The sequence below is a fragment of the Brachyhypopomus gauderio genome, chromosome 20 (assembly GCF_052324685.1).
Source record: "Brachyhypopomus gauderio isolate BG-103 chromosome 20, BGAUD_0.2, whole genome shotgun sequence".
Lineage (NCBI taxonomy): Eukaryota > Metazoa > Chordata > Actinopteri > Gymnotiformes > Hypopomidae > Brachyhypopomus > Brachyhypopomus gauderio.
This window is the reverse complement of record NC_135230.1, coordinates 10,229,568-10,254,416: the sequence shown is the minus strand read 5'-3', so window position 1 is coordinate 10,254,416 and position 24,849 is coordinate 10,229,568. Positions and strand designations below refer to the sequence as shown.

The following is a 24,849-nucleotide window of genomic DNA, read 5'->3' as shown; positions in this document are numbered from 1 at the left end:
CTAGCTATAAAGAATATCTTTATTATTATTACTACAGTCTCCCTTAAAATGAACCATCAACTCTCTGTAGATACAGCTTAGTAATAATGCACAAGAAAACTAATATCAGACTAGTGTTTTTTTATCTGCCCACCAAGGACACCTGAGAAAGGAGGCAGCCCTTTAACTACAAATTCCCTCAGTGCTATGATGACACTCCTTGAATTTCTCCCTGGTTAGTTTTCCACTCACTGCTAATGAGAAACGGCCATCACAGGTTTGCTGTATGTAATACTGTTAGCGAGCTGCTAGCGCTGTGTGACGCTGACTGAAGTAGCACTTTGGCTAGGAGTCTGCAGTCGGTCGAGCACGGTACACTGCTGAAGCGCATTATTACGCTGATGCCGAAGATGTTTTATATTGGATGTATAACCTCTTTTACAACAAATAAACTTTCCACACACTCTGCACTTCGCATATTAGTTTTCTCTCAAAAAGTGAAGCCAAACTTTTGCGCACTTGCAACGTTCCGTAGAGGAGCGTCACCACAAACCTACTACAGACTTCTCACAGACGGTTTCTTTTGCGCAAATCACAAAAACACCTAGTCCCTGGGTGGGACACGGGACCAGGGGGGGTACGCGCGGGACACGGGGGACGGGGGGCGGGACACGGGGGGCGGGACACGGGGGGCGGGACACGGGGCGATACCTCGAGCAGGCGCACGTCGAGTCTCTTCAAGATTTCGGGGCTGTCGAACTGGGCGTTGGTCGCCCGTACGGCCGTCTCCAAGATGCCCGTCAGGTTGTGCTGGTAGAGGGTGGTAGCGGGCCGGGCCAGCTCGGGCCTGATGGGGACGGGAAAGGGAGAGGAAGAGTGGGAGGGGTGAGGAAGAGTAGGAGGGGGTGAGGAAGAGTAGGAGAGGGCGAGGAAGAGTGGGTGTGTGTGACGGGCTGGACGGACACTAATGCAAGTAGCCATGGAGGAGGACGAGCAGCGGAAGCACGTGGGCGCCCTCTGTTGGTCAGGCTGTGGTACTATACACATATACACTGCAGGAGAAACTTGCATTCTGCACTCAAACAAAAGTCACTATATGTGTACTTATTTCAGCAGGTCCATTAGATGGTGCATGATGCAGGTATCTCTGTATGGCCTGGAATGTGTGTGTGTGTGTGTGTGTGTGTGTACTCACTTCAGCAGGTCCATGAGGTGGCGGATGAAGTCTCCCTGGCCCAGAAGCAGGTATCTGCGCATGGCCTGCAGGTGCTCCAGTAGCTGGTAGTTCTTGTTCAGCACGTCCAGCAGGTACTTGCTGGTCTCGAAGTACACCGCGTCGATCTTGTTCTGGAAGGCCCCCTCCAGGTCGCTAAACAGCTCGGCCGCTGATGCAGGGGGCAAGAGGGGAGAGATTCACAAAAAACAGAAAAAACATAGGTGTAAGTATAGTGTAACCCAGTCCTCCACTATGTATGGAGGTGTATTATAATGTAACCCAGTCCTCCACTATGTATGGAGGTGTATTATAGTGTAACCCAGTCTTCCACTATGTATGGAGGTGTATTATAGTGTAACCCAGTCCTCCACTATGTATGGAGGTGTATTATAATGTAACCCAGTCCTCCACTATGTATGGAGGTGTATTATAGTGTAACCCAGTCCTCCACTATGTATGGAGGTGTATTATAATGTAACCCAGTCCTCCACTATGTATGGAGGTGTATTATAGTGTAACCCAGTCCTGCACGATGTATGGAGGTGTATTATAGTGTAACCCAGTCCTCCACGATGTATGGAGGTGTATTATAGTGTAACCCAGTCCTCCACGATGTATGGAGGTGTATTATAGTGTAACCCAGTCCTGCACGATGTATGGAGGTGTATTATAGTGTAACCCAGTCCTGCACGATGTATGGAGGTGTATTATAGTGTAACCCAGTCCTGCACGATGTATGGAGGTGTATTATAGTGTAACCCAGTCCTCCACGATGTATGGAGGTGTATTATAGTGTAAATCAGTCCTCCACGATGTATAGAGGTGTACTATAGTGTAACCCAGTCCTCCATGATGTATGGAGGTGTATTATAGTGTAACCCAGTCCTCCACGATGTATGGAGGTGTATTATAGTGTAACCCAGTCCTCCACGATGTATGGAGGTGTATTATAGTGTAACCTCACCCTCAATGATGAATGGAGGTGTATTATAGTGTAACCTCACCCTCAATGATGTATGGAGGTGTATTATAGTGTAACCTCACCCTCAATGATGAATGGTGGTGTATTATAGTGTAACCCAGTCCTCCACAATGTATGGAGGTGTATTATAGTGTAACCCAGTCCTCCACGATGTATGGAGGTGTATTATAGTGTAACCTCACCCTCAATGATGTATGGAGGTGTATTATAGTGTAACCTCACCCTCAATGATGAATGGAGGTGTATTATAGTGTAACTTAAGTATAGGAACCACTCTGACACCCCTACAGGACAGTTCCACATGTCCAAGCAGAATTAAACACGCAAAACTGTATGACTTGAAGCCCAAAGGACAACATCAACTAAAGCCTGCTGAATGAACACACATTTCTGGATGTGGTCCAGGGAGGTGCTCTGCTCGGAGCCTGGTACAGACCCGGGAACAACACCCTGAAAACCACCCGCAGGATGAGCAGACTCTGATGTTTGGACCCCTTGATAGCCGAGAGAACATAACCGTCTTTCAGCTGCTCTACTTTAGCCGAACAGAGAATGAAATCAGGTTATCAGGAAAAGTCTAAATGATTATTTAAAACAAAATTAGTGGACCTAAAATAAAATAGAACTCTCTCAATATATATATAAAAACCAGGCAGAGAGACTCCTCCTGAGTCTCCTCATTGGATCAGACACACCTGGGCACACCTGGGCCAGACCCAGAGCAGTGCTAGCCATCCACACTGGACAACACGTCTCCACACAGACACACTGGACGCCACGTCTCCCCCCACACACACACACACACTGGACACCACGTCACCACACACACACACACACACACACTGGACACCACGTCTCCACACACACACACACACACACTGGACACCACGTCTCCACACACACACAGACACACTGGACGCCACGTCTCCCCCCACACACACAGACACACTGGACGCCACGTCTCCACACACACACACACACACACACTGGACACCACGTCTCCACACACACACACACAGACACACTGGACGCCACGTCTCCCCCCACACACACAGACACACTGGACACCACGTCTCCACACACACACACACACACACACTGGACACCACGTCTCCACACACACACACACACACACACAGACACACTGGACACCACGTCTCCCCCCACACACACACAGACACACTGGACACCACGTCTCCACACACACACACACAGACACACTGGACGCCACGTCTCCACACACACACACACAGACACACTGGACGCCACGTCTCCCCCCACACACACAGACACACTGGACACCACGTCTCCACACACACACACACACACACAGACACACTGGACACCACGTCTCCACACACACACACACACACACAGACACACTGGACACCACGTCTCCACACACACACACACACACAGACACACTGGACACCACGTCTCCCCCCACACACACACACACACTGGACACCACGTCTCCACACACACACACACACAGACACACTGGACGCCACGTCTCCACACACACACACACACACAGACACACTGGACACCACGTCTCCACACACACACACACACACACACACACACACACACTGGACGCCACGTCTCCACACACACACACACAGACACACTGGACACCACGTCTCCACACACACACACACACACAGACACACTGGACACCACGTCTCCACACACACACACACACACACAGACACACTGGACGCCACGTCTCCACACACACACACACACACACACTGGACACCACGTCTCCCCCCACACACACACACACACACACACAGACACACTGGACACCACGTCTCCACACACACACACACAGACACACTGGACGCCACGTCTCCCCCCACACACACAGACACACTGGACACCACGTCTCCACACACACACACACACAGACACACTGGACACCACGTCTCCACACACACACACACAGACACACTGGACACCACGTCTCCACACACACACACACACACACACACACACACACACTGGACGCCACGTCTCCCCCCACACACACACACACACTGGACACCACGTCTCCACACACACACACACACACAGACACACTGGACGCCACGTCTCCCCCCACACACACAGACACACTGGACACCACGTCTCCACACACACACACACACACAGACACACTGGACACCACGTCTCCACACACACACACACACACACACACACACACTGGACACCACGTCTCCACACACACACACACACACACACACACACACACACACACACACACACACTGGACACCACGTCTCCACACACACACACACACACACACACACACACACACACTGGACACCACGTCTCCACACACACACACACACACACACACACACACACACACACACACACACACACACACACACTGGACACCACGTCTCCCCCCACACACACACACACACACTGGACACCACGTCTTCACACACACACACACACACACACACACACACTGGACACCACGTCTCCACACACACACACACACACACACACACTGGACACCACGTCTCCACACACACACACACACACAGACACACTGGACACCACGTCTCCACACACACACACACAGACACACTGGACACCACGTCTCCACACACACACACACACACAGACACACTGGACACCATGTCTCCACACACACACACACACACACACACACTGGACACCACGTCTCCACACACACACACACACACACACACAGACACACTGGACACCACGTCTCCCCCCACACACACACACACACTGGACACCACGTCTCCACACACACACACACACACACACACACTGGACACCACGTCTCCCCCCACACACACAGACACACTGGACACCACGTCTCCACACACACACACCCTGGACACCACGTCTCCACACACACACACACACACACACACACACACTGGACACCATGTCTCCACACACACACACACAGACACACTGGACACCACGTCTCCCCCCACACACACACACACACTGGACACCACGTCTCCACACACACACACACACAGACACACTGGACACCACGTCTCCACACACACAGACACACTGGACACCACGTCTCCACACACACACACACACACAGACACACTGGACACCACGTCTCCACACACACACACACACACTGGACACCACGTCTCCACAAGAGAGCTGCAGGACAGGAGAGGACATGAAGTTGAGGTAAGAGCAACCAATCAAATCCAAAGAACATTCTGGAAACCAAGGTTGAGGCTAGCGCTGGTCACCAAGTCGCATCAATATGGCCAGACGCTAAAAATGTCCGGCGTCGATGCTGCGCTAAAACCTGCCCTCCCCCGAGAGCCCATTCTCCTCCATATGTGAGCGCGATCAATGCTCTCTCATACCCCCACCCCCACCCCCACCCAAAAGCCTCCATCAGCCAGGGCTATTCCGGGAGGCATTAATGGTGCTCTTACCGTCTCGGGGTGAGTCGGCACATTTGGAGGCCGGCGGCACCTTGCCGGGCGGCGTCCTATCGTGACACACCTGGTGCAGGAAGTTGATGGACTTGCCAATGAGCAGGACCTGGTGTGACATGGGCGGGGCTTGGTTAGATGGCACGGGACACGTGTGTGTGTGTGTGTGTATATGTTAAGGGTGGAGGTTCTACCTTTCTGGCCTGGTCCATGTTGATGAAGGAGGGGATCATAGTCTTCCTCAGAGAGTACTTCTCGTGCCACAGCCTGTCCGTCTTTACGGTCGGATCAGAGGCTACGAAAAACTGCAAATAAAAGATTCACACACACACACACATACGCCCACACACCCACATGAACCGCTTAAACATGCTGTCCTTAGAGAGTGTGATCACAAGGCCAAAGAGTGAGGGGGGGGGTGAGAACAGGCAGAAGAGCGGTCATCAGTACCCCGGGGTATTTTCATTATCAGTACATCTTCATTATGACTCAACATTAGTGGCGTGACAGTAACGAGCGAGGCCCAGGAGAGCAGCTCGTTAACCCCGCGGGGCGGACCATCAGCAGACATGACCCCCATGACCCCGAGACGGCCCTGCGACCAACAGGGGTCAGACGGTGGTGGGAGCCGTCGCCTCGGCCCGCCCACGCTCCTGAAGTTGCCCGTCACGGCGGTGGAGAGGACAGGACAAAAGAAGGGTGGGTGTCGGGTGCTGATGGAGGAGCCTCAAGGAGCCTCTCCGCTGGACACGTGGGGAACATGGGGATGGGTGGAGAAGAGAGATACTTTCAGGAGCTGTACCACTCTGGCCTGAAGTGTAGACACCCTGACTGTCTGAAAGAGCATTTAGGATGTAGATGTCCTTGATCTAACAGAAACCTGGTGAAGATACCTCCACCCACTGTCTCTCGGGCCACTGTGAGATTACTGTGTCTCACTCAAATTAAGAACTCCACCATGGCCAAGAAAACACCAACCGTGACTACACGCATGCACAGGCCAACAACCATAATTATGTACACCTGTAAGGCCTTCAGAACTTCTCACCAATCCTCCTCAGCAGAAATAACCATCAACACCAGCAAGAGTGCAACAGAGCTAAAAGTAGTGCACCAAAAGAACCGCCAACAACAAAGTTCAAAATTCACTTTTAATCTTGGGAAGGTATTTAGCTGCATTTTTAAACACAAGAATTTTGACCCTCCTAAACGACCACAACGTCTTGAGTAAGAGCCAGATTGACTTCCTTCCAAATATCCATATGGCTTATCACACCATCACCCCACACACCCTAATCCGCAAACATGGAAGTCAAATAAAAGTGGAAAAACTGCCAGTTTTGTTCATTTCAAGAAGGAAATTCATTCTGTTTGCCGCAAGGCACCATACTGAAACTACAAACTGATGTATGGGGTAAAATTGATTAAATCGATGTGTTTGGGAATCAAGTGTGGAATATGAACCGGTAACAAACGTTCAGAGTTCTTCTCTCAGGAAAGAGGACGGAGGCAGGGATGCAGCTTCTGTCCAAACTGTCCAACACAGGACGAACATCACGATCGTCCAAGAGCAGCCCCAGTGCCGTGAAGACAGACACGGTGCGGTATGCACACCTCGACATCAACTTTACTGCAGCAAATATCCGATCTCCAAATATCAAAAGCCACAGTGACCGTGACACTAAAGCTCAACATAACTTCGAGCGTTTTCTCGAGCCCTAAACAGAGAGTCCCCGTACTGGCAGAGGGACAAAACAGAGACAAAACCACAGTCCACTAGTGGCTCCGAGGGTTCAGTCTAGCTGTGGAGACGGGCAGACGCAGAAGGAACATGAGGGAAAAATACATGGACACGGCATGAGAGAGGCTGAGAGAAACGTACTTTCTCTATTTAGACCCGATGAGAGAGAGACAAAGAGAGAGACAGAGACTGAAATAATTAGAATTTTGACCGCAATATGTGCGTAATGCTACAAAAGCGGCGGAGACATAAAAGAAAAAGATGGACAGAAGGAGATTGAGGAGAAAAGCGAGAGGGAGAGACGATAAAGAAAAAGAAAGAGCAAGCAGTGAAGGCACCATTAGCACTGCGCTATCCGTCTTCATTCAGGTGGCGGGGGAGGGGTGCTGTGTCTGAGGTAGCTAAATCTCACTTAGGCCGGCCGCCGCAGCAGTACATGCTGAAGGTCCATGCGCTGCCCTTTTGTGCCTCCGCAATGCTTTATGCAGTAACAATGCCAGGTAGTGCTGGGCGATATGACCAAAATTCTATATCACGGTATTTTTCGAAATTATATCGGTTTCACGGTATTTGACGTTTTCCACCCCCACCCCCCTATGCATGATGTGTCAACTGCATTGATTACGAAATAATTACTGCAGTAGAGTTGTTAAGAGTACCCTATTTCACTGTTAGAAAAATGTCTCCACCTAAGTATTACATGTAATACAGATTTGCACGGCCCCACATGATCAGTATTCAAATGGTAGAACTAAAGTAGTGAATGATTCATATAGCATGACAGTTGCAGTAAAAATGCAAAACCTTTTATTTAAAAATTTTTTCAGACAACATCACAACTGTAGGTTTATACAACTTATGTGAACCAGCTACACGTAATATAAATTGCACACCAGTTTGTTAATAACAAATAAGAGGTATTTAGACATAAATTAGACAGGGCTGTTTGTCAATGGTTGTATTGTACTGAAAAGTCCCAAATATCGTACCTTTAATTAAATAACATAATATTTAAACAAATAAATAACAGTGGTCGAATACTGGGGAGACGGTACCATCTCTTTTAATGTGATAAAAAGCAATTTATTTCGAATCCTTTCGACCATATTGTATGTGTATTTGTACAAATATGTAACTTAATTAAGCTGAAGGTGCTGCAAAATATTGAAAATGGACCTTGAAAGTGCCGTACAAGTGCTTGAATTCCACCTTGTAAAGGTGTATGAACCCTGCAAACATGACTTAACGCAAAACATAGCGCTGAAGAGCAGAACGTGCAAAGTTACAACAATCGAGAGGTGCACGAGCTTGCGACGCGACAGCGGAGCCACCGCGATTGCGTAATTTTTGCCACATGGACCCTCGCGCCAGTCGCGACGTGTCAAGTCTAAGTGAGCATTATGGGTGGTGCAGCAGATTGCTCGTTACCACCAGCCGTGACAACTTTTGCTCAACTGCATGTGCAGTAAGTGACTGTTTGGTCCACGTCAGACCTTTAAAACCCTATGAACTTCCTGACAACAGACACGGTTCCTTTCTTTGGCAAAAGTTCCTTTGGGGCATCATCTTTTACTTCAATGTTTGGTAGAATTTGTGGTTCAGAACATCCCTCGTTTTCAGCAAGCTAGATGTGCGCTCTGTTGCATGTGTGCTTAGCGGTGCAGCAATAAAAAGCGTCCCTTGAGAAACAATTAACGACCGTGCTGTGTTCCCAACACCTGAAGGCTATTTAACTGGTGTGGCCGTATATGAAAAATTCTCATGATAACAAAACTAAACACCGGTTTTTGGTGCGAACCTCTATACCGCCCAGCACTAATGCCAGGCCTCCACTCAGGACCAATCCCAGCTCTTCCTAAACCAATCCCAACCCCCACAGCCCTTCCTAAACCAATCCCAACCCCCACAGCCCTTCCTAAACCAATCCCAACCCCCACAGCCCTTCCTAAACCAATCCCAGCCGCTCAACTGCCCCTAAACAAATCCCAGCCAATAAGACACTCCTAAACTAATCCCAGCTCCTCTGAAACCAATCCCAGCCACTCAGACATTCCCAACTGATCCCAAGTGAACATGTAGAAGGAACATCAAACCTTCCTGAGAAGAGAGAGTGAGGAACGTGTGCATCTCGATTCTAACCTCATGGTACGTGTCCTCCAGCTCCCCATCGTAGATCCAGCGGTAAAGGAAGTTCAGAATGGGGTGTGACACCAGACCCAGGATGTGCTGTACCAGCGCCCTCATGTGGGGGTCACCGGTTTTGCCGTAGGCGTGGACAGCCGATGCAAGCTCTCCGCCCTTACGTCCTGAGAAAGAAATACCCTGACGATATCATCACCAACCTCCAACAAGGGAACGTTCACAAACAATTACAGCATACTTCATACACAAATGATGAAATCTCTAAAAAAAAAAAGCCACATGGAGGTCAGAGGTCACAGACCCTGGCAGAAGTCCACGAGGGCGGCGAGGGTCTTGAGTCGAACTTTAGGGTCATATGTCCACACAAGGAGGCGCCTCAGCGTCAGAGAGCAGTCCGCCCCCACGTTCACGCCCTGGTCATCCTCCACCTGCAGCTACACACACACACACACACACACACACACACACACACATACCAAATGTGAGGATCAAGCTTAGAAGCGACACGTCCTCAGAAGTCCACGTACACGTGCAATTTCGCACAATTTGACGTGAAAATTCACATTTCTCGCAAGGACGTGAACTTCATTTACCAGTCACAGCACGCGTGCGTTCTGGGCGGTGCCTGGCAGGCTGTGTTTTACCTGTGCGTGCAGCACCGAGAGCAGCCTGTAGTACTCCTTCAGCTCCTGGTGCAGGGAGGCGCAGAAGCTCTAGGGAGGAGAGACGTGGGGGAGACGTCAACACTCACGCCAAAGCCACGGTGAACGACTGCTGTGATTGTATTTGAATGTGGGCGTCTCCACGTCACCACGCGTACCTGGCCGACCAATCCGAAGGCGCGATCCAGGCTCCGAGAGTCCGTGTACTTCCTCACTTTGTTGTGCAGCCAGCCGAGCTCGGCCAGACGGTCGCTGGTGTCCCGCAAAGACTTGCACAGCGGGACCTGTGGAGAGGCAAGGCCTAGAGATGACCACGGCCCTCCAGCAGAGGAACTCAACACATGCCAAACACACACCATACAGAGCCTAGAGATGACCACGGCCCTCCAGCAGAGGAACCCACGCCCAACACAAACACGCTGGTGCCAGTCCTGCTCCACCCCACACCACCACAGCCCTTCACTGCTCCACCACAGGCTACACAAGATGTTTCAGCAACGTCATGGATCTCACTGAAAGGCAAATGGTGATTTCTAAAACCTTATACTGGTTTATACTGATTTACTGGAAGATAAAATTTGATATGGTGATTTTATCAACAGCACTGCAAGGGACTCAACGGCTGGTGTACATAACAGTCCCTAGAACCTTACAGAATGTATGATGGCAGAAAGACAGAATGAAAGAAAAAGAAAAGAAAGTCAGTCAGTCTGTCAGTCCCACAGGACCATGTAACACTGGAATACTGAGATAACTCCAACAGTGGATCTTTGGACAAGAGGCTTGGGCCTGAAGAGCCGTCTGCAGAACGAGCCCTTCGGTGTCTGCCTCCACTCCACAAACTAACCTCACTACAAGCCCCACAATGCTTTGCAGTTGTGTAAGTTTAATAGACCTAATCGACATTCTTCAGTAATGGTTGAGCAAATCCACATATTATACGTGTTAGGGCAAAAAAGGCGTATCACGGTCTTGCTGAGTCTGAAGTGTTAGCACAGCCCAGAAGATTAAAAATCTTCTAAATCAAGTTTTACATCTTTTATCTAAAAAATCTAAAATCCTTTAATGAAAAGTAAAAGCCAACTGCAACTGTAAACTATCGCAGCAACATAAAAGCGCAAATAACAGCAAACAAATAACAGCACAAGCAACATGACACCTAACAAAAACATCACACAAGCTCGTATAGTGGAAGGCAGAACTAATCGGACACGCTCGCGTGAAGCGCTCTCTCCACCCGGGCTAGCGCTCGCGCATGTGTCGGCCTGCCAACTATTGCAGACACGTGCACCCGACACTCTGGACGCCGTTACGTTCAATCGGCCGTTTTGAGCGCTCCGGCGAGCATTTCGATATCTCCTGGGTGAGCAGTGAGAGTCAAAGAGCCCCCCCCTTTTAAAGTTAGGCTCCCAGGAAGCTGATTACCGATACAATTTACAGCGGGTGGGGGGGCAGTGAAATGAACTTTATTGCTGTGACATCAGAGGTGGAGGCCCTACAGACGGAACTGGGTGTGAGGGTGGAGGAACTCCACATGTTAATGTGTAAAGTCAGCTAGGCACCCAGGGAACGTACTGATCCCAGACCTGTAACTTCACTAGAAGAGCCGCAGCAGGCATAAGCGCAGGGCGTGGGGTTTCTCCCGTCTGCAAACGAAGCCTTCACCCGAACACCACTTACGGAAAAGCTCGGCTCAGATGCCACGCCTGGATTCACGGCCAGGTCCTAAAGGGCGGGTTTAGAAGCAGAGGCCAAGCAGACGCCTGCTGGTGGGCTCCAGAGAGATTCCACTGTGGAGGTCAGTGCTTTTACAGAGCAAACAGAGCACTTACGGAACATTCTATTTTTAACCAGGGGCATTATGAGAGAGATAGATCTGTGAGGTGACGGTGTGTGTGCGCACACACTTAGATTAAAGTTTAGGAGAGAGTGAGTGAAAGTGAGAGTGAGAGAGAGAGAGAGAGAGAGAGAGAGAGAGAGAATGCGTAAGTTGGTCTCAGACATTTTAATTTATCTCCATTTCTTGTCATGGAAATTTTTTTAACTACCATATATGTTTTCAGCCCCAGTGCTAAAACTAAAGAAGGAAAACGTGGACCCAACGGAGGGCCTTGGTTCACCTCGACTGATCAATGACACATTGACTCAAAAGGAAAACGTGGGCAAATCTATTTTCATCGCCTCCCAAACTGTAACCTGTTTGTGCACACTGTCTCACGACCACAGTATTGAAAGGGTACGGATGAAAGAACAGGAAGGGAGCGGGAGGAAATAATGACTCTTCACCTTAGAGTCGATTTTGTAGCACTCCTCTGTAGGGCACATCTTGATGAATTTACCGTCGATCCCCTGGAAGACGTAAAGGATGTCTCGAACAAGAGCAGCCTCACTGACTTCAGCTAAGAGAGAGAGGGAGATAAATAGAGGGCAAGAATGAGAGTGAAAAATAGAAAAAGAAGAGAGAGAAAGATCAGGACAGAAAGAGAGAGAGAATGCCCAAAGGTCTCATGAGTATATCTGTCGCAGTATCACATGCTTGACTGAGTTTTACGATTGCTGTACCGTCCATCAGACGCCTGCTGAACTCAGTAGTACAAGGGCAAACTGCTCCCCTACACACACATCCCCATTAAACCAGCACACTTCTCCTAGAGGTGCACCAATACCTACTGGACTCTACCTTTATTGATACCGATACCAATACTGATACCAATACAGATACAAAATACTAAAACATTATTTTAAGTGCTTAGGATCAGTTTAATATTCCAGCATACATTTTATGGATGTAACCACAAAAACCACACATACATTAGTAATAAATACTGAACAATTACATTATTAAAGTAAATAATATAGTCAGTCACTCAGTCTATACCAGGGGTACTCAACTAAATTTGTCCGTGGTCCAATTTTGGCAGATACCTGTGTCCTGAGGTCCGGTGCGGCGGGGGTGTGGCGAACGCAAGTTGTTGAGCAGTTGGAGGGGGTGGCGAACGTAAGTTGTTGAGCGGGAGGGTTGGTGGCGAACTTAAGTTGTTGAGCGGGGGTGGCAAACGTAACACTCGTGACGGAGTGTTTTTTCAATAGCCCTGAAATAAATGCTCCGGTTTTTTTGTTGGTCCGTATCCAGTTAATCAGGAATGAGATTGGGTCCGGATAGGACTGCGTTCGGGACTGCCAGTTGAGTACCCCTGGTCTATACATTTATTACCAAGTTACAGACATGTTATTAGCCAGAATGATGTATTTGTTGTCTCATTGTCTTTTTTAATGAAGCATCCTTATTATTCTTTTCACATTTAACCTCCTTTCTCAAATTTAAAGATTTGCTCATATGAAACAGATTGTAAAAGTATAAAATAGTTTTCTTCTTGCAAAGCTGACACATTACAAAGAAAAGTTCCTGCATGGGACATTCTGCAGCAAGGAGAAATAACTATTGCAGATTTCACACATGCTAACTGACTTTCATTAAACAAAGCGGTTCGCCTAATGTGAACATTCATGGTTATCACACATATAAGCTTTCTGTTAATGAAAAGTGTTTTGATGTTGATCAGTTTGGAATACTGTACTTCCAGTGAAGAGCAAATCACAGCCAAGAGATGGTATCAGAATACGTATGAGGCACGAGTGGCCGATACCCGACTCGCTACATAAGGTCAGTGACGGTGTCGATCCAATCCGGAGTATCAGATCAGCTCATTGCTAACCGCTTCACTACATATAGACACTGATCAAAGCCCCGTCAGTGGTTATAGCTGGCAGAGGTTAGCAAGACCTATAAAATCGATTGCAGAAATTTTAATGCACTGCATAATTACATAACAGCTATTACTGCATTGCAGACGTCCATATTACCTGCAGTAATGGAGCCCCTCGGTCTTATTTATGTTTCCTTTTATATCACTGCAAATCATAAATGCCCCCCCCCCCCCCCCCCCCGGTCTAAAAAGCGGGCATAGCTTTTCTAAGCTGTCCACAACCCTAAACAGGAAGACTCTGCCCCGATGATGCATGTCATGCTTCGTTCTCTTTTTGAAGCATGTTGACTCTTGGTCAGACTGATCCACCGCCATAAAGCCAATATTGGTAACGAATAACAGGATACTGATTCAGATTCTGTTGAATGCAGTGTCCTTATGTACATTATATCTATATTATAACACATATCATGGTTCTAGGTAGGGGTGGGAATCGTTTACTATCTCACGATTCGATTCGATTCCGATTTTGGGGGCCACAATTCAATTCAAAAATCGATTTTCGATTCAAAAAACGATTTGATTTATAAAAATGTCTGCTTCAGTCTATAAAATCTGCATGATCTACTACAGTCTGCTTTGCAAGACAGAACGACAAATACAGAAAATTAAGTGTCTTTCACTTTTAATTAACAAAAATTAAGTGCTTTGGTAAAATAAAATGGTTTTTGTTGTTACCAAAATTCTTGAGCTTCATTTTGCGAGCTGTCAGGGCTGGCTCGGATGCAGTTCCCCCAGCCGTCGCTAGGGGCACCAGAGTCAGTCCCAGACTAAACCGGCGTAACCGTACGTTCTCAGCCAGTCTGTTTTCTCTGTGATTGCTTATCGTTTAATGGTGTCTCGCCACCTCTTTCTGTTATGCTTTCTCTTTACTTATTCGAGTATCTCATGCGTCGCTTCCTGACTCATCTCAAGTTTTCCCAATCCTGTATTTCTTCCTATCCGTTTTGCCTTTATTTTTGGGAAGGGTTTTATTTTGCTGCAGCGTTTTTTGCCAGTTACTTCTGCTGGTGTCCTTGGTTTCGTTTTCGCGTTGCATTTATCCGCGCTGTTTTTTAGTAACTGTTGTTATTTTGTTTCTTCCTCCCGTCTCACTACGGTTGAGTGTTATTTTTCACGCGTTGTATTTTCCGTATTGGTTTTTTGTTTCTATTTACTCCGTGCCCTCACGGTTTTGGTTTCTATTCTCTTGTGCGTTGAGTCTTCTGTGTTGTTTTGTTTGTTCGTTCTGGGTTGCTGTGCGCGTTTCCCTCTCGCTAATACATTTGACAAGTATCAAACGGCTTGATCTTGCGAGCCGGCACTTGGGTCCATCCTTCTCTATATTATTTCTTTTTTTTTTGAACCTTTTCCGCGCATGAGTGTGTCCCAGAACATGCTGCGTAAAGTCTCGCGTAATTTTGTAATTATGTAAAATCGATTCTGAATCGTAGTAAATGAGAATCGATTTTTGATATATGAATCGATTTTTTTGGCACACCTCTAGTTCTAGGTCAGATCATCCCAAATACAATAATAGAGATATAGCTCATCCTGTATTAGGTGTGTCTGACTATGGGGCATTTCAAACGCCACACAGGAGTGTTAGCAGCCTGTAAGGGTTGATATGGCAACCACTTACCACTGCCGTCGCAGTCACGTCTCTGCCTGTGAGGGGGCCTGGGGACCAGGGTAGGGGCGGAGCCTGCGGGGGGTCGTGAGGTAGGAGGCGGGGCCCCAGAGACCTGGAGAGCCCAGGCCAGACGAGAGCCTCTGGCACTGTCAGCTACTGCTGGGGGGCCGGAGCTGAAACACAGACACATGCAGTCAGACGAGTGCGCAGACAGACAGATGCAGTCAGACAAATGCGCAGACAGACGAATGCAGTAAGACAAACACGCAGACAGACGAACGCAGTCAGACGAGTGCGCAGACAGACGAGTGCACAGAGACAGACTCAGCCAAACGAATGCAGTCAGACGAGTGCGCAAACACACATAGGCTACAGTCAGACGAAGGCAGAGACAGACGCAGTCAGACTAAAGCACAGACGCACACAGTCAGGCAAACACAGACACATGAAGTCAGACAAACGCGTAGACAGACACAAGCATTGAGATAAACGCAGACACATGCAATTAAACGAACGCGCAGACAGACGCAGTCAGATGAAGACGCAGACAGACAGATGCAGTCAGACGAACGTGCAGACACAGATACAAGCACACAGACAGATGAACGTGCACACAGATGTAGACACACAGACAAACTCACACACAGACGAAGATACACACGAACACGCAGACAAACATGAACATGCAGACTCACATACACTCTGAGATAAGTTTGCCTAGTTGCTAGGTTACTTGTTCCTCCTACTGAGGAGGGCGTGTAAGCCCAGCACCATCATTTCAGACACAACCCCCATTACAGTGTCCTGCCATATACCCTCACAACAACAGCTTAATAACAAGAATTAAGAGTCTTCATCCTGAGCAAACAAAAACGTCTGCATCTAAAACAAGCTCAGGAAAGATTTCTAAAACATTAAAAAGGCAGTAATCCCTTTTTATTAGGGAAACATTTTCAAACCACCGCCGTCCAGTAACACAACGGCACTGTGGTACCATTACTGAAGCCCAGGGGAGTGAGCTAATTACCACTTAACAGTGATTGGCCAGTCAAAAGAGGTGCTTAATGTCCATGAGATTTACCAATTAAAAGGATTCGGCGATCAATTAAGGCCAGGCCTTGACAACACACAGCCAAAGAGCACATGGCCAATGGCGAGGGTGTTAATAATTCAGACGTAACGTCACCGATAAAAGATGAAAGATGAACAGGTATGATAGCACCATGCAGGCAGGTCTGGAGGGGAGGAGCTATGGTGGGGCCATGTCACATGACAATTCCAGCTGATGTGTTTGGCCAGCAGTGTGTTAAATATTCCTGCCCCTCCCCCCTCCTCTCTTCATGGCCACTGGCGAGATGGCACCACCAAACGAGAGCCAATGGCGGCTGACGTGCTCACCCGGAGAGGAGGTGCTGGGGGCTGGGGGCGGGGCCGTTGGGCGGGTAGGCGGGCAGGCTGCCGATGCCACTGGAGGCGGAGCCACTGGAGGCGTTGTGGGCGGAGCGTTCCGGGTAGCTGAGGGAAAGGCTCTGGGGCCGGGCGTAGTAGAAGGGTGTGGAGTGGGCATCACGGGGCAGGGCCTGGGCAAACAGGCCACCAAAGTTGCCCACCTGCAGCAAGGAGACAGGAGAGCTCAGCTACGCCACCTAGTGATGGGCAGATCCCACTGCACAATACGATGGCATGGTCAAAGTCTTCTTAATACGTTTGTTCTAGAAAAAGCTGACTGTCCCAAAGTCTCTGCTTGTGTGTTAAAGGTGTAGTATTGCAAAGGACATTCGGCCAGTTTCTTGTTTTTTGGTCTACCCTGACCTCCTTCCCAAACCAATCAAATGGACTATAAACAAATTAAGACTACTGAACAATCTCATTAATTATATTTAGCTGTAATGACTAAATCTGTGCCGCTGATACCCACTACACCTTTACCCTTTGAAAAAGGAACAGTTATGGCAAGCCTGTACAGAAACGCTAAGTGAATAAGTAGAGAGATAATTAGCACAGGCACCCGGCTAGACGGCTTCCTGGGGTCCTCACACAGGCTCAGCAGCAGATACAAGATGGACCATCTGTACTTCAGCACCCCCTGCTCATGACAAATACAACACACACACACACACACACACACACACACACACACAGGCAAGTACTTCATTTTGATCTAGCACGATTTTAGATACACACGAATTTCTGCCAGGGTTAAATACAGCAACATCCCATACTGCACGGGCTTAATATAACCTTAATATAGCCAATTCAAACACTAACAAAATACTTAGTTTTATTTTACTTTAACCCACAGCCTTTGGGTGCCAAGCCCAGAGCACTGAGCTTCAGTCTGACCTGCGTCTGCAGCTTCCGGTGGAGCTCGGAGAAAAGAGCAGCATCTGCCTCTCGTCTCTGCTTCAGCACTGATGCATCGGGAAGGTAGACAGACGGTCAGAGAGACAGACAGATAGACAGACAGGCCTCACCACGAGCGTAAGTCTGAGATATGCTTCATGTAAACAGATCATAGGAAGTCTGGACGTGTGCAAATGGGTGGATGGATGATAGACAGACAGACAGATAGATAGACAGACAGACAGACAGACAGGGAGGGAGGGAGGGATGCTCTCAGCACTCACATTCCTTCTTGATTTTCTCCGACACGAGGAACTCATCCCGCTCAATGGTGGGTGCATAGTTGCTCCCGATCACTCTCACGGCGTACTGGAACTGGTGTGCCACGTCAGCTGTGAAGAGAAGGCCACGGTGTTCAGTGAGAGTATGTTCTGAGTCCTAACGCAGGGACCACTGTACACATGCGCCATCTCCAAATGCATTCTGTCAACAGACAGGGGCATTAAGTTTGAAACCTGGATGTTTTACCCCATGAATAGACACAGGCAATGCAATCGATACTGCGGCGTATAATGTTAGATTAAGCTCCACATGCACACTATAATGATCTATAAAGCATTTATGCACTTGTCTTTACCTGATTTGCAGCGCAGATGGACACGCGGGTCATATTACCGAAGGACAAAAGACTCACGAGTCTCATCATCAATGAGACACACAACAACCTAGATGACAACGATGCCCTTCTGAATTTAAAACCACCACTGTCAGTGTCGACCTCGTATCGTGCCTAACGTCAACGGACTGGTCTGCATTCGCTACACAACCTCAATAAACACAACAGTGATCCGAGTACAGCAGCATGTACGACTCAGGATGCCATAAGTACGCAATCCTGGAGGGGAATGAAGGAGCATCATTTTAGACCTTCGTTTATTTGTTTATTAGGCCATTTGGCTACAACTGTCACTAGATAACATACATATTAGATTATATATATATATATATATATATATATATATATATATATATATATATATATATATATATATCCATCCATCTTCATTGGTCATTTAGCTATTTTATTCGAGTAGTGGTCTCGGTCGTGTCGGTTGTCTGGGTTTGTCGGTACCGTTACCTTCGCTCTTGCCCGTGATTCTGCAGCACAGACTTTGCAGGAGGACATTGGGGGATTTCTGATCCAGGGCCGCCATCGTGCGCGTCGCGTCCGCCCTTCCTGCGGGTGTTTGTGCAGCCGAACCGTCTGGTTTGGACTCTATCCGCTCTCGGTGTCGCTCCGTCCGCTTGAGACTTCTGGCAGTAGCGCCATTTTAACAGAACCCGCCGAAAGCGAACACGGTTGGGGGAAAAGATATGTGAAGGGGACGGCATGAAAATATGTCCCACTGTAACGCGATTATGCGTCGAAGGTTCCTATGCTTAATGGTTCCCATTTCAACACCATTACAATTTATGCAAAGGAGTTGCTATATAAAACAATATAAAGAACAATTATGTGTTTTATTAAAGCAACATGCAATTTTGACCGGGGATATACAATTTTATGAGGCAATTTTATAAAAATTAGTAACTTTGGGTATTATTTTAAAATTACATCAGTCAATATACAGAACTGCAAGATTTTACAGTAAGCAGGTACTGAGAGGAAATTTTCAATAAAGCTTTTTTTTCAGCGGTTCACTAGAAATTTCCTCATGGTCATTTCCAAATGCATAGTATGCCAGACTATTCAGCCAATATCAAACCTAATCATTTCGGGCATTGATATCGAACCATCTTCTTTGTAAATGTTTTTTTTCATGCGGTTACCCGGGATACTTTATAGCCAATAGCAGAGCCGGAGTGGCTAATCGGGAGATTCGGGAGGATTCCCGATGGGCCGGCTCATGTCAATCTCTAGTTTGGGCCGATTGGGAGGGAAAAATAATTTTGGGCCGGATTTGGACATGAAACTCCCGGGCTGAAAATGTGTCCCACTCCGGCCCTGGCCAATAGGCATCACGCTCTAATGAATATTTACATATATCGACGAGCGATCGATCGGGCTAACTGAAGCGGGCGGGTGGGCGTGACCTGAGTGCGCATGCGCCGAGCGCTCCCGTGACGTAGGCGACAGCCGCCTCTCCGGGTCCGGCGGCGAGCATCGCGCTGTTCGGACGCCGACACGGGAGAGACAGCGCGCGGCGGATCCTCTCGAAGGAAGAAGGAAGAAGTAGCTTTAAAACACTAGAGCAAAAAGCGTTGAAAACGAGGGCTCTCTTAGAAGACTCTTCTACAACATATGCATGAAACTAAATGCCCCCCAAAAATATGAAAACATCTGGGCGCATCACCACCTTAGTAATTGTAGAGGGAATAAAAATCTGAAAATCACAACAGCCGTGTAGACCTGCCTCTCGTCAGTCCTAGAGGGAGACAGTCATGGATCAGAGAGTAGACGGAAGAATCAGCTAGCACTACACGCATTCCGTCCCGACCCAAGGAGAAACCCAAGACAGACTACCTGGACCCGGTCGAAGAGAATGGATCTTAGCACGATCCGGAACCTCATCAGCCGATACGTGAGTAACCTGTACCGTACGGTGTCGGTGTTAGTTCTTCGTTAAATCAGAGCCCACCAACTTGTTGGTCTGGTTCCTCCGTTAAAGAAAGGTTCAGTGCCGAATGTGAAACCACCCGTCATGGTTTTGCAACCCCCTGTAATCGCCTAGATAGATTTGTGTGCAGTTTTAGTTGTTTTCTTGTATGTTATTTTTTTGTGAATGCAGAACAAACCGTTTGTGGACCTAAGTGTTGTGGAATTGGCATTACAGAAGATGTGTTTTTGAGGCTGGCCACCTGACTGTCATGGCACGACTGCCAACGGTCCGCTTTCAGGTCGCCGGGCACTCACATATCCAGATGCATTTAAACATTGCTGCTGTAGAATCAGAAACGTCGTTCTTTAATCCTGGAGACCAGACGTACTCGGTTCTGTAGGTATACTGTTTTCCTGACCAACGGAGGGGAACCCACAATGGTTCTGTCGTTTTATACTTGCAGTAAGTTAGATGATATTAACGGTCCGTTAGAAACATGCCTTGCTCCACTGGCAGGCGTCCAGTACTACCGAATCGGTACACAGGTCCAGATAGGCGACGTGAGGAGTGTGTGAGTGTGTTACAACAGGTTCGGTATTGTTCCGAATAAGTGCGTTTAGATAGGCAACAATCGTACGGCGTGCCAACGTCTCTCAGGTGCCGACACTAGAAAATGAAAAGAGAACCGAGCTCCCAGTGCATAATTTAATTTGTTAGCAATCTTTTGGCCACTTGAGTTGGTGAATTATTTAAGGCCTGGGAACACCAGTGAGCTGCCGGTATATTTAACCAATATATCCTTCACGCATTACACTATGGATATTGAGAGGTCGCACGATTCACCAACACAGCACAATAAACGGGACCGTGTGTAATGGTCAGTTGATGTGAACATTATTAGTAGGTGAACAGCTCGTTCTTTATATGGGTTTATATAGGTTATTGAACGTAGACTAGGCATATATAGAGTATTAACGCGGATTAAACCACGAGGCTAAGCCGTTTAATGCCCAGTATTAGTGAGTATGTTAATAGGTTGGGAGTGTTTCTGAGGTATGAGGAGATTGTCCCTAATTGTGTTAAACAGTGCGGCCAGATTGCCTGTGAACATTACGGATTATAAATGGGGGTGGGGGGGGATTATCTTTTACCCCCAGAGTCCGTAGTGGGAGTTTGTGTGATAATATGTACTTTAGTGTGCAGTGTGTTATTGCAGGTGTAGTATCCGTGTGTTTGTATTTAAACAGACGTTACATATATTCACCTCGGTATGTATTGTGTACCAATTTGTTTTTGTCTCGATGCTTGTGTATATCATTATTAAAGTTTATATGGCGGTCGACCCTGAATTAACTCTGGTTGACTGTTTTACTGATACACAACCCTTCCAACAATAACAGATTTATAAATCATTCCCATTCTCCGACGTTTGGGTGCCTGGCTTTTCAATCCAAACAAATGTATGCACAGTGCAAATATATATAAACCCGTTTGTGGTTGTTCATCGCTGATTCTTACGCTCCCAGGTCTGTTTTTTGGTCAGTAACTTCTTTCAGGAAGCCCACTCGTGCCCCCAATGTGCTTCTGAATGCTTGGATTAAGCGCTTGGACATAATGGACACCCTGACGGAAGGCGTTTGTACGGCCGTCTTTGTGATGGGACAGACACAGTAACAGATGTTGTAAATGTTGCTGGTGGACGCCAGACAGCGGCCATAATAACCGCTGACAGGGACGCGATGATGGCGCGGCACGAGACACGCGGGTGCTTGCGCGTGCGGCACGAGACTTCATAAATCCATACACGGCCCCTACGAGGCAGTTAGAAATCATCTCAAAATATGGGTGGTATAGTTTGTTTCCTGTTTACGTTTGAGATAAACAAAACAGTATTTAAAGAAAAATATGGAATGATGCTTAGTCTGTACCCACTGCCCTGTTTGCTAAGAGGCTGTGTGTGTGTGTGTGTGTGTGTGTGTGTGTGTGTGTGTGTGTGAGTGTGTATTGCCTTTGAAAAGCCTCTCTCCACTCCACTGCTCTTTGATCTAAAGTGCAGTAATGCAGGTTGGCACAGCTACAGCAGGGCGTCAGCGGACAGGAGAGAGAGAGAGAGTGTGTAAGAGAAGAGAGGAGAGATGGTAAGGGATGGATGGAGAGAACAGGGACTTGTGGGAGTACAGGGCTGGGGGCGGGGCTTGAAGGTTGCTTAGGAACCACATGTGCATACTAATGGTTCTGACAAGGCGGAGGAAGCGATGTTTTGGTTCCACCTACACTCAGTCCATTCGAATCAGCCTAACCCCCGGTCAGACGGCTCCCCTGCCTGGAGGTGTGTGTAAATGTAACCTTGTGTTTTTATGCACGTTGGAGTTCGTCCTGCGGGTCCATATCTTTTGGTTTTATTAATGGTCTGTGGGCGATTATACACACTCGGACGCACAGTGTTGCGAGCCGCATGCGTCGGTGTGTGTCGGATTATATGTGTACTGTCCAGATGCAGAAGTTGTTTTTTTACAACAGTCTTTGTGTTTGTCTGTCTGCTTCTGTCAGCACACATTGCATCAATTATTGACCCTCAAATCAGTCTTTGTGCCTTGTGGCTTTTGATATTCTCACTCTGCTCTGAGGTGGCGGTCCACTCTTCAGGCCTTCTGACGGTCTTCACCACTACGTTCGGATGAGCAGAAGAGTTCTGAAGCTCGCCTCGCACAATTCATTCTCACAAATGTTCACCAGTTTAGAGAGACTCTTCCCACACAGTTCATTCGATCAGTTCAGAGAGACTCTTCCCACACAGTTCATACGGCCAGTTCAGAGAGACTCTTCCCACATAGTTCATTCGATCAGTTCAGAGTGACTCTTCCCACATAGTTCATTCGATCAGTTTAGAGTGACTCTTCCCACATAGTCTATTTGTCCAGTTCAGTGTCTTTTTACAGTTCATTCACATTTCGAAGAATGACTATTCTCACACCTTTCACTCTTCATATAAGTGATTAATAGAGTATTGAATGTGTCTTCTCCACCCATCTACCCACCCATGTCTCTCTCTCTCTCTCTCTCTCTCTCTCTCTCTCTCTCTCTCTCTCTCTCTCTCTCTCTCTCTCTCTCTCTCTCTCTCTCTCTCTGTCTCTGCCCCAGACTCTTTCTTTCACCTCATATTTCCTTCTTCATCATGGAGTGAGCCTTTAATAAACTCTAATGTAACTGATGTCCAAGGGGCGTGAGTGTGTGGTAGGACACATGCTCCGTAAACTACTCCCTCAGTGTGTCACCCACCTGTTCACCAGTCGGTTCCCCTGTCGGTTCCTGTTGTTGGTCAGTAAAATCAACACGGCCCCAAGCTTTAGAGGGGTGTCTGCTGGCTTTGGTGAGCCAGAACAAACCTTTCTGGGGAAATCAGTGAGGCCCTGTGATTAATAGTATTGACACTTGTCAGGACTAGGAGGATGGCTAAGATTAATGGATGAAGATAAATGGGAACACAGACAGAGGGATGGAGGTTATCCTTACGATCTGTGATAAATTCATAATCGTACGCTTGCTGTGGGAAGAAGATTCACCAAAGCAACCCCGCACTACCCCCCCCCTCCCCAACGCATACCCCCCCAACCCCGCACCCCCTCACTGTTCTGGAGGCACCAGTGGTTACCCTGACGACACAGACGAAGAGGCGACGCCTACTTGTCGCAAGCATGCTGACTAATTGTCGGCCTTGGACAGGAAGTAGTACTCTGGCCCATTTCCTGTCCCCGGAGGGCAGAGCCAGAGCTGTGTGAGGCAGCCCTAATAATATCCGCGGTGGTGGAGCGCTGGAGACGGCTTGCTGGGACCCAGTTAATGGCCATGCCGACTGAGGATTTATGTAATGAATCAGATGAGAACAAGAAATGTATTCACTTTTATTACATTTACCTTTCATGTCATTATCGCATACAGGATAGGATATGACCGTTTAATTTAATTATTCTTTAACAAAGATGGCTGCCTATGAAAACTGACATGCCGTTTATCAGGGACAGAGTGTTATATAATTAGGTGTAACTCTGGATTTTATTATTAGTATTTAATTGCTTGGGACTGCCTGTACTGTTGAATTAATACTCCTGAAGGCTTTATAATTGCTATCAAATAGACAGCAGCTTATACAGTAGATTACTTATTTAGAGCTTCCCAAGTTGGCTCTTTTACAAAGCCAGTTTTACCGCACCTTAAGGGTTATCACTTTTGCAGTGGGAGAGAAAGTAAGTGTTGGGTCATTCTGTTACGCATGTAGATCAGGAGGTGGGTTACAGTGTGTGTGAAGACAAAGGGGGCGGGGCAGTGGAGCTGGGGGCGGAGCTG

The 24,849-nt window shown here is 47.8% G+C and overlaps 2 protein-coding genes across 7 annotated transcripts in view; one reads left to right on the top strand and one right to left on the bottom strand.

The window, feature by feature from the left end:
• tubgcp3 (tubulin gamma complex component 3) overlaps positions 1 to 19,746 on the bottom strand; it is a 26,146-nt gene extending 6,400 nt beyond the window's left edge. Inside the window, exons 1-15 of the mRNA XM_076983356.1 lie at positions 19,044 to 19,746; positions 18,190 to 18,297; positions 17,906 to 17,973; positions 17,571 to 17,648; positions 16,961 to 17,172; positions 15,572 to 15,735; positions 12,470 to 12,582; positions 10,342 to 10,467; positions 10,166 to 10,234; positions 9,823 to 9,955; positions 9,519 to 9,685; positions 5,833 to 5,943; positions 5,639 to 5,747; positions 1,175 to 1,364; positions 691 to 826 (exon numbers count right to left, since the gene is read on the bottom strand). Of these exons, the coding sequence (XP_076839471.1) occupies positions 691 to 826; positions 1,175 to 1,364; positions 5,639 to 5,747; positions 5,833 to 5,943; positions 9,519 to 9,685; positions 9,823 to 9,955; positions 10,166 to 10,234; positions 10,342 to 10,467; positions 12,470 to 12,582; positions 15,572 to 15,735; positions 16,961 to 17,172; positions 17,571 to 17,648; positions 17,906 to 17,973; positions 18,190 to 18,297; positions 19,044 to 19,119 (1,860 nt within the window). The 5' untranslated portion in view covers positions 19,120 to 19,746. The remainder of the gene's footprint in view (positions 1 to 690; positions 827 to 1,174; positions 1,365 to 5,638; positions 5,748 to 5,832; positions 5,944 to 9,518; positions 9,686 to 9,822; positions 9,956 to 10,165; positions 10,235 to 10,341; positions 10,468 to 12,469; positions 12,583 to 15,571; positions 15,736 to 16,960; positions 17,173 to 17,570; positions 17,649 to 17,905; positions 17,974 to 18,189; positions 18,298 to 19,043) is intronic.
• Positions 19,747 to 20,060: 314 nt separating this feature from the next.
• The window catches only part of atp11a (ATPase phospholipid transporting 11A), a 62,682-nt gene continuing 57,893 nt past the window's right edge, over positions 20,061 to 24,849 (top strand). For 4 of the 6 annotated variants that reach the window (XM_076983351.1, XM_076983355.1, XM_076983352.1 and 1 more), the window contains exon 1: positions 20,061 to 20,487. In XM_076983351.1, the coding sequence (XP_076839466.1) occupies positions 20,449 to 20,487 (39 nt within the window). In that variant the 5' untranslated portion in view covers positions 20,061 to 20,448. The remainder of the gene's footprint in view (positions 20,488 to 24,849) is intronic. The other 2 variants (XM_076983350.1, XM_076983349.1) reach the window with 1 other exon arrangement.